Source organism: Lygodium microphyllum, chromosome 1 (assembly GCF_053477565.2).
Source record: "Lygodium microphyllum isolate KBCC chromosome 1, Lygodium_microphyllum_v1.1.10, whole genome shotgun sequence".
NCBI lineage: Eukaryota > Viridiplantae > Streptophyta > Polypodiopsida > Schizaeales > Lygodiaceae > Lygodium > Lygodium microphyllum.
The window spans coordinates 122,795,449-122,806,121 of record NC_141135.1 but is presented as its reverse complement, the minus strand read 5'-3'; the positions used below and the strand labels follow the sequence as shown (position 1 = coordinate 122,806,121).

At 40.1% G+C, this 10,673-nt stretch overlaps 1 protein-coding gene across 1 annotated transcript; it reads right to left on the bottom strand.

Annotated features, from left to right (window-relative positions):
* Window positions 1-1,206: 1,206 nt before the first annotated feature.
* LOC148041631 (uncharacterized) lies at window positions 1,207-3,016 on the bottom strand. Its single transcript, XM_087688577.1, has 3 exons — window positions 2,827-3,016; window positions 2,463-2,591; window positions 1,207-1,732 (listed from the first exon to the last, which is right to left on the bottom strand). The coding sequence occupies exons 1-3, from the start codon at window positions 2,965-2,967 to the stop codon at window positions 1,445-1,447; spliced, it is 558 nt and encodes a 185-aa protein (XP_087544703.1). The 5' UTR covers window positions 2,968-3,016; the 3' UTR covers window positions 1,207-1,444.
* Between the last annotated feature and the right edge of the window lie 7,657 nt (window positions 3,017-10,673).

Genomic DNA, 10,673 nt, shown 5'->3' with positions numbered 1-10,673 from the left:
TTCCTTTGCTAGACATGTACAATCCTTTTATAAGCACAATCATTTCCTACTTAAGGGCCTAGCTAGCATGGGCATATTATAGTTTACAATTGTTTTCATGGCACTCTTCTAAGTATGTATGTTTCTACACACTTTTCCTTAATTGTATAAAGTCGTCAAAGCTTTGGATATCAAATACTTTTGTACACTATGCTAGAGATATAGCTAGAAAGTCTTGCAATTAAGAAAGAGAAGCTAGCTGAGATAACAACATAAGATGTTTTGTTCTAGTAGAAGAAATGGGATTAGCTTCATTAAAGCTAGGAAAGGAAGCTTATACCCAATGGAAAAGTCTGAGTTTCCTTTCCTTGAGAAAATAAAAGGCAGAAAAACTTTATCTACGCTCTTAAGAACACAAAAGTATTGATATCCAGAATCAATATTATGTCAATTTGCATAGGAGGTGATGCAAACAAGTCCTACTTTCAAAACTTATGCCAAATTTCAGCTTCCTTTGATGGAACCTCAAGGAAAAGCAGCAACAAATGAGATGATAGAAGGTGTACAATTCTATATGAAAAAACATCATGTAAGTGTAGCAAACTTACACTAAAACATCTGAAACCTAATAATATCAAGCACATACACTGATCAGTTATCCGTGCTAAAAATGAGGTTCCTTGAAATCCTTTGATGGGCCAGCCGCAAGTTCCGCCAAAACATCATAAGTTTCCTAGCGGCATCTCGTACACTCTTATAAGCCTCACAACTACTTCACGCTACGATGCAGCCAACAGTCTACACGGGAACTTATGTTCTCAAATCATGTCAAAACACCTTCACAAGCACGTCATCACTAATGAGAAAGCCTCCACCAGCATATTGCCACACGGTCAGAACATCACCGAAGCATGTTCAGTTATAATGGCTTCACCTCTTACCGCACGGCGCATAGCACTATACCTATTGATCCATATATACCGAAGCGGTGTCCCAGTCCGTCAGTGCAGAAGGTTCAATTACATGAATTGCTAAATCCCATTCAAGGCTGCGCCACTGACAGTTAGCAATATTACTAATGAGCTGATAATGAAATATTGATCTGGATTCGTGAAACTGTACTACGATTTGGGTAGCAAGAGAGAGTAGAGAGCCCTGTCGCTGTACTTGTATCAGCAAGGCATAATTTCTGTGGCCAATTCAGCCATCTATTAAGGAGTTCGATTAAGAAGCTGTATAATTATGCAGATAATGGGATCAAGTAATGACGTCTGCCAAGGCCATTTTGGCCTTCTCATGAACTAACTTACATTTTTATGAAACATGGATATGCTGACTTTCATCACAAATCTGCTATCACGTCCAAGGTTAAATGAAGATGAATGAATGTCAAGCCCGGTGAGATTTTGCACGGATTAACAGTTAATATCTCTGAATGACCCATGCCATCGTTCTCATGAAATCATTATGAGGACTTGGGGACGAGGGCTTTATGTATGTAAGGGACGACTCCTCCACTAGAGATGGTGCCTTTGAAGACATCGTCTAAGTCTCGGTCAGGCCGGATTGCAAGCTGGAGGTGTCGAGGCGTGATCCTCTTCAGCCCGTGGTCTTTGCATACTTTTCCCGCCTGTTCAAGAACCTCGGCTGCCAGATACTCCAACACGGCCGCTGTATACACTGCTGCCGCTGCGCGTACCCTTGGAGCTGCCGTCGTTAACTTGAGATCGCGATGCAAGCGGCCCACTGGAAGCTGAAAACACAGGCAAAGTTAAACGGCATCGAGTCAGCATCTGGTTCTGTCAAAAGCTCCGGCTCCCGCTATAACACTAATTAACACTCATGAAACCTTGGCCATCTCAAGAAGATTTCCGAAAGGAAATTACTTCTTAATCACCATACAAGCTTCAACAAACTTGTTAGTCACCATGAAAGCTTCCGACTGAAAAAGAACGTCGTTTCCTAGCGCTAATCATGAACTCTTGATCCATCTGCAATCGTGAACGCTTGATCCATGTGAAAGGCTTTCCTGACGCTAAACGTGTTAACTTTCAAGACAGGATGAACTTTATGAGGAACTGCTGATTACGGGTTTTCCAGACGCCAAACGGCTAAAGTTTCAACTCTAAGATCTCTGTTGCCAGGGCTCAATTAAACCTGAACCGTTTCGACATTCGTCCTTCAAAACATTTCCAGAAGAAAGCTCCGAATTGGCATGGCATATAAAACAGGCATAACTAAGTTCTCCACAGAACCAAAATGCGCCGGCATTGCTTACACATTAGCAGTGAGGCGGAGTCAGGACTGTAGCCTGTCCATGGAACAGGCATAATTTCCGATAGAATCTAAGGGTAGAAAGGTTCGGCTTACGGCGCTGGAGAAGCTAGGCGCAGCAGATTGGACACTAATCAAGAACCTCGCTAAAAGGCTGATCAAAGTAAGAGAAACTAGAAAACGATGGCCATGATGAATATGGTCAGTACCAGTAAGCCAGCGCGAGCGGCCCTACTCGACGGCGTCGGCGGCGACATTGGCTTGGACCTTCGGTCCTCCTCCTTCTCAACGACGTCGATAACGCGTTTGCCCTTCCTGCCAACTTGGCTTCCACCAACCTGCAGCAAAATGCCACGGCATCAAGCTTCTGCTGCGTAAGGGAGCTCGAGTCAGCACGACCGTGAACTGTTGCTTGTTAGGCCTCTGAACGTTGAACAGCTTATAAAATACGAAGGAGCTACGATTCTGCAAATGGTAAGAGAAACTGCCGAGCCGATTCGATAACAATCATATTCTCCAAAGGCTGGTCAGCTTAACAGAAAAGGGATGGAGGCGGCCACAAGTACTGTTCACCTGAAAGGCTTCGCCACTAGCAGACGTCCGCTGCAGCTCTTGTTGGTCCATCGCGACGGATTTTCGCTGGAGGAAACCCTGCAGGAGGCCTTTGCCCCTCCCCCGCCCTGATTGGCTCCCACTTCTACCAGCCTGCTCCATCGACCTTGCGCTTCAACGGGCGAGAGAGAGAGAGAGGACGATCGCGCGCTACTCAAGAAATACTAAAGGATTGCAAGGTTGGTCGCGACAATGTGATTTATACGCCACAAACTTGTCCCGATTTCTAACTAAATAATGCCGAAATGCATTACCAAAATAAAACTCAACTCGTTTTTCCTGAAACAATCGCTGCATTGCCCTTGCCAAAAACATGTGATGAATTGCCGTTCACAAGCAACTTTAGACCACTGCCTATATAGCAAATCCATGTTATAACTAGTATGAAGAACAATCCAACTAATAGAAATACAACATTTCCTGGAGAGTTTCAGCTTCATGAGGTTCTTCTAGCTAGTAAAACCGTTTTTCTAGTTACTATCTAGAAAATTAGAGCCTTATCTTGTAACCTTATGGAGGAACTTGTTATGTAACTAATAACAATACGGACATAAGTAGAGAATTTTGGGTTTCACTAGTTAGAAGTGGTAAAACACTATCCTCCAACTAGAAAATATGTGCAATCTTTAAGAGCTCATGATTTTCCTCGTTAAAACTAGTGAATCGACGTCCTTTGATTAGGAAACTATCTTCATGTACTACTTACTAAGTGCAAAATTTATAGATTATAAGGCCCCTTTCAAACATGGTGGGGGTAGAAAGCCATGTGAATAGGACATTAATCTGATTGCATATATATATATATATATATATATATATATATATAATGTTTTTATTTACTTTGTTTTAGGCCTCCATATATAAACCGATTACACTAGTATAGTGGAAGGTTAGTATACATGTGTCACATGAAGGCTAGTTTGAATGCCATGATGCACAAAAGGGCACATGCATTTTTTATTGTGCAATCATTACTCTCCGAATGGCTTCGTGTTTCCACCTCTTTTATCGAGGCATATGCATTTTTGAACATGTGTCTAATAGAGATATGTTATTGCAGAGATTGGCCATGTTTATATCGACCCTAACTTTGTTACAATATGTATGGGTATACCTTCCATTGGGCAAGGGATTTGTTGATCACCATGGTCTTATTTTCATACTTTACGTCTACACATGCATATATACACACACACACACACACACACACATATATATATATATACATATATATATATATAACTACAAGATATAGGCCTTATATCGACGTTAAAAGTGATGAAAATGTAAATAAAGAAATTTGCCCCCGTTGTCGCAAAAAGCGTCGTTATTGGTGACACCATAGAACAATTAGCATCAGCGTCGTTATCAGCGTTACTATTTGACAACGCTGATAACGATGCTTTGCGACAATAATAACAATGCTAATAATAACGTGTGCAATCAATTTGTGACGCTAATAATGACGATAATAGGAAAAACAATTTTGGTGGCAACTTTATATAGGCCATACAAAATAGCTTTTGCAATGTGTACAATGCTGGTGTAAATAAAGACAAAGTGTAATTAAATCATAATACTGATACATGAAATAAATACATGATCACATAATGAAAGCGACTGCTACAATTATGGCAAGATATCACTACTACATAGAAAATGTCTACACAGATCAAGTGACCAAAAAAGAGGGGTATGTGAGATCCAGGGATCTAAGGGTGAGCTATATATCCTCATCATCTGAAAGCTCGTCTCGCCGCAAAGGAGCATCGAAAAAACTCTGCAAAAAAAGAAACAACTACACATCAGTCCACCATACAATTATAATGCTTTCTAATCACTACAACAAAAAGACCTCTTAGACGCGATTTTTGAATTGAGAGAAAATCTTATGGACGCGTCTATAACCCCGTCTATTTGTGCATCTACAATTTTGTATCAATAGTCGCATGTATGAGGAAATCCACACGCACCAATAGATGCGCTTTAGACGCGCATATACACGCATGAATACAAGCGCATACAAAAACCAAAATTACTATTTATTTAAATTTTTTTCTACGTCTACAAGCGCGTCTACATGGAAAATTAGACGGGTATATAGACACATTTATAGACGTACTTTTACATGCCCTAGTAGATAGGAATGCAAAACCAAAAATCTCATTTTTTTAAAAAAATATTTAATTTATTTTTATTAATTTGAATTATATAGCGCGTGTATGAGCGCGTGTATTTTGCATTTTAGACATGAGTATAAACACGCGTTTTCTGCAATTTAGACGTGCAATTAGACGCGAAGCACAGAATTGAAAGAAAAAAACCAGAGAGCAACCACATGCTCTCTAGTTTTTTTTTTCCCCCTTTCATACATCAAATTGTGCATTTGGGAAAAACACAATGGATGTGAAGGCACGAGAATTGAAAACAAAAATCCATGTATTCATTATATATAAAACGCATTTACATGGGGAGTTTAAGTGCTGCGACCTAAAGCGTGGTCGCAAGCAGTAGGCTCAAAGATGGATAATAGATATACAAGGAAACAAGGCCATAGAGGAGGTATGGTGCTCCTCTACAAATTTGAAGAAGAAAAATCTTCGCTAGCACCACCATGGCTACTAGCGTCATTATCCCCCTCCTCGCTATGCTCCACATTGGGGTTCGCTGACACACACAAAATATCAAGGTTTCTTACGTACAATTGCAAAGAAAAAGTTATAATTAGCTATAATTTTAATAGGAAAGTAAGAAAAACATACCTCCTCTGGTTGTCGAATCCTCATAGCCTAATTGTATTGCTCCTCACTGATGAGACCCTCCTCATAGAAGTGAAGCCATGTGGCTATGTGGTTATGGCCTCGATGCTAACCTACCTCTCTAGGAGTAGGTATCCTACTAACTATAGTAGTCTGCAAAACAATTATGATATATACAAACAATCGTGAGACACAATGTATTAGAACAAATTATATAAAGGATTAAAAGAAATATAAGTTTGAAAAAACTAGAAATCAAAATATACTTACAAACTCTGCCTCCCACGACTCTCTGCCACCCGATCCGTAATGCGACGATCCCATGGTTTCCATTTGGATGCGTCGCGCCTCTGCGTGCTCGCGACTCTTCACTTTCTTTGCTGCTTTCTTCTTGGATTTCTTCCACTCTATGCGGTGGCACATAGGTGGTTGGCTATAGGCTCCATGCCCCTCCTCCTGTCTCTGTAGTGACTCCCTGGCGTGTGTCATGAGGTGGGATCTTTTGTTGTGAAGCAAATCCCTCACTTTTGTGCGTTCCCAATTATCTGAGAATCGTTGACCCTCAGGATTTGGATACCTCCTATGGACTGCCCTCAACACCTCCTGCCACAAGCCGCTTTTCTGATTCTTGAAGTAAACCAAACAATCTTTATACGTCACATGCACGACGCTCCTCATGTACGCCATTACATCCCTTCCTTCATCATCATGGAAGATGTGTCTCTGAAGTCAAAGCTTCTGGGTAGAGCACGTGTATTCTCACATCTAAGATGCAGAATACATGTGCTTGGAGACGCGACTGCAAACACGATGACAACAAACATAGCTATGCGTCTATGTCTGCGTCTGCACTGAAATCTACACGTGCTGTCAAACATGTTAAGTCGACTGCTCTCAATCCGCTAACCATTATCCATGATTTATTTGTGATATAAGAACTTCAATCATAGATCCTAATACAGAAAGAGAGAGAGAGGGAGCAGGAGAGTGAGAGAGAGAGAGAGGACTCACCTTGGGTCTTCGGTATCGACAGGTGGTGGCGATGCTTCCTTCCCCTTCTTCCTCTCCTTGGTGAGTTATTCTCTCTTGATGCTTGCTACTTGTTGTCTTCTCTCTTTGCTTCTTGTTCTTCTTGTTCTCCTCTCTATTTTTCTCTCTTTCTTCCTCTCCTGGGCTTTCTTCTTTCCCCTCTTGTTTCTTTGAAGTGAAAGAAGAGGTGAGTGATGAAGAGACTAGTGGAGGTAGATTGCATGTCGACTGAACTCGAGCTTCAGAATGCACAAAAAACACAGGAAAGGCATAGTTTGAAAAGAAATAATTTAAGTATCTTTTGAATTTTGACTTTTGCATCTATTTTTGCGTAAATATGCGCGTCTACATTTACATAAACGCGCTGATAGACGCGGATTTAGACGAGTAGATAGACACAGATTTAGACACATAGTTAGACGCAGGTATTGACGCGCATTTAACGCGCTTACATTTTTATCATGCATTTTTGTATTTAAGATAAGTTTTGATAGTGATTTCTTATCACTAGTTTTTATGTGTTTATGATAATTTTTGTGTATTTAAAATTGAGATCTTAGAATAATTAATACGCCTTGAAGTTTTTATATAAACATATGAATAACAAATTTGATGTTGTCATGAATTAGGTTTGATCATGTCGTCGTCATCACCTAGTGGGGTGCATGCTGATGAGTTAACAAGCACATCCTCAAGTGAGAATGAAACATTACGTCTTCATAATCGAGATGCATGGCTACAATGAAAAATTAAATGCATGTGTGATCGTTGTTGAGGGTGTATTTTTCGAGCACGTCGAGTTGCAATGTCACACCTGAGCATGTATGGAAAATGGGACCGAGAAAAATCACCAGTATTCATTGTTTTTAACACTAAGATTGCTAGTCTATGTTACTCAATATATATCAACGTATATGTAACTCCCTTTTTTGGTTGAGCAGGATGCGGTGCCACATCCTTAGATGCTCCCTCCCGGGCGTTGAGAGGCTGCAAAACGTCGATACGAGGAGGCAGAGTGTTCAAGAAGAGTGGAGACTGACGACCATGATAGTAGCCCTCATGAAATGCCCCATCAAGTTGTAGAGGGTGAGATTTTGGATAACATGGTACATGATCTATTTTCGCAACCAGTTCGGGGAGAAGGTCACTCTACGAAGCCAGATGAACAACTATACGTAGCGTCATCTACTCCATTGTATGAAGGTTGTACGTACTCAGTTCTTCATGCGTCCCTCGAGATACTTGCAAACAATTTATGGATGGAGTAATGTCACTTTGAATGCGTTATTGAAGTAGGTATCAATTCAATTTGGCTTATGAATCATAATATTAATTATTCTATTTTGAAATTAGACACAAATATATGTTGGTGAGTTTTAAACTCACATTTAAAAATATATGTAGGTTATTATCACAAAATATGGTTCCAAAAGGAAACAAATTGCCAACTAAGAGAGAGCAAGCAAGACATTACTTGACATCTCTGGGAGGCCTCGATTATGTCAAGATCCATGCATGTGCCAATGATTGTGTTTTTATTTTGTGGGATTCATGAGTTCGCACGAGAGTGTCCTGTTTGTGGCGAATCAAGATACGAAGTGGACATGAAGTCAATGGATGTGCCTCATAAGGTTTTGCGACATTTTCCGATTATTTCATGTATTCAACTTATGTTCAAGTGTAAGTCTATTGGAAAGCTCATGTCATGGCATGCTAGTCATCGTTCAAGTGATGGAAAATGGAGGATTCGTGTAGACACACCGGTATGGCAACATATAGATAATTTGTGGCCCATTTTCAAAGAAGAGCCAAGAAATTTAAGATTTGGTTTAGGTATGGATGAAATCAATCCATTTGGTATCAAAAGCACATCATATAGTGTATGGCCAGTGGTATTGGTGAACTATAATATTCCTCCATCCATGGCAATTAAAAAGGGACATGTAATGTTTTCCCTTCTGATTCTTGGAAAGCACAAGGTAAAAAACATGGACATTTACTTAGAGCCTTTGATTGAAGAGTTAGAAATGTTATGGGAAGGTATTGAGGTGCAAGATACAAGCGCATCTGCATCCTCTAGAGATTTCACGTTGAAGGCCATGTTGTTGTGGACCATGCATGACTTTTCACGATATGGAGAGTGTTCAAGTACATGTATATAACTCTATATTTGAAATTCAAGACTTGAATCAATTTCATATTATTAATTCACTTATTTGTTCAGGTTTAACCACATCAAGATATCATGCATGTCCTATTTGTGGTGCCTCTCTAGTTTCCTCTAGGCCAGCACGTTTAAATAAGGTTATCTATGACATTCATCATCGATTTCTTCCTATTGACCATCCCAAATATGTTCTCCCTACTAATGGAATGCCATAATCTTTAACCATTCGATATTGGAAGGAGAGATGGATTAATACCGACAGCCATCCTCCACTCGGCATGAGTCAGTGAGAAGTATATTTCTCTCGATTGACTTTAAAGTATTTAGCATGATGAATTGTTTACATAACATATTGTTTGTTTGTTAGGTTCTCTATATTTTCTCATCTTTCATATTGAACTGAACTCAAGATCAATCACATGTTGGACCCCTTACATATATTCAAAAATGTCGTATCTACATTATGGGATCACTTGATAGGGGCTCCTGATTCAGTCAATGTAAGGGAGGATTTACTTAACATTGGTCGCATGAGATAGGCTGGCCACGCATTGGACCCACAGGAAAGATTGAGCTACCCCATGCACCTTGGATGTTGTCAAAGAATGATGCCAGGAGGCATATTTCACGGTGGATTCCATGCCACGGTGGATTCCGTGAGGTTTTATGGTGGATTCCGTAAACTTTGATGACCGGGGCTCATACACAAAGTGGATTCTTTGTGCGAGAAGTTGATGGGGACGCCTGTCCTTTTCAGGCGTTTCATTAATTTAGTGTATACATGGGTGATTTCATAGCGAGTGATTCTGCAAAATGCATATTAAATTAATAAACGTTTATGAGTTTAGAGTGCGCACTCGTAATAAATTAAGGTTAGGATTGATTTCTAACCAGTTGATTTATTTATGTAGTTCAAGACTGCTAGGTATTCACTTTTGTCGATTTAATTGTATTATTTTACTAACGATTGTGAATGCTTCAGTTGATGTGTAGAGATAGCAGCAGTGGCGGAGAAAAGCATTGGAGGATAGCGAGTATTTGATTTATCATTTATATTTTGATGGGCGCATACCTTAGGCATGGCGCCTATATTTTATCGCGCCTATTTATTGAGGTGTTAGATATTTATTATTATTTTGTATGTGCATGGGCGCATGATTATGTTATTTGTGCTTGTACATTGTATTGGATATGCCAGACTCTTTGGGCACCGTCCGTTAGCTTTATTCCTATTTTGTGCTAAAGCAAACTCAAAAGCTAAAAGCTTGCTATTTTGTAATTTGGGCTATTATTTGAGCTTGAAGAGGATTAATACAAAAAATACATGCTTTGTGGAGTGCTCACACAAGGCATGGGGGGAGATTGCACCCAATTGGTCTCTTGTTCATGTCGTTCATGCTTTTCACCTTGTATTTTGTGCAAAAAGTAGAGTTCTATTGTTCTTGAGGACCTTTCGACATTCACTATGCGAGCGTACAGCATCCGATCTGTGCACCAGTGGTATCAGAGCGAAGCTGAGATCAAGAGCTTCCAATCACTACCCATCTTGTGCGAAGGCGGAGCTCCTGGAACAATCGAGCTCTACGATCAATCTCATGGCGAACAGTCGATACATCTGGATTCCTAGTGATCAAGAACCTCTGTTTCCATCATCAGACTGTGAAGGATTGGCCTGTAGAGACGGAGGACCACTCCTACATCCTCACATACAAGTCGTCAACAAAGCTCTCATAATCCCAAAAGTTTAAAAGCTTAATCAAGCCTTAAAAGCTTAATAAGCTTAGCTTAAGCTTAAAGAAGCTTAAACATCACGAATTTATTCGGCACCTCTTAGGATATCAGCGATTTTTTCG

Coding starts and splice junctions, on each gene's coding strand:
- LOC148041631 (XM_087688577.1), bottom strand. CDS start 2,967: ATGGAGCAGGCTGGTAGAAGTGGGAGCCAATCAGGGCGGGGGAGGGGC. Junction 2,592..2,826: donor CTAGTGGCGAAGCCTTTCAG/GTGAACAGTACT, acceptor ATTTTGCTGCAG/GTTGGTGGAAGCCAAGTTGG. Junction 1,733..2,462: donor CCGCTCGCGCTGGCTTACTG/GTACTGACCATA, acceptor CTGTGTTTTCAG/CTTCCAGTGGGCCGCTTGCA.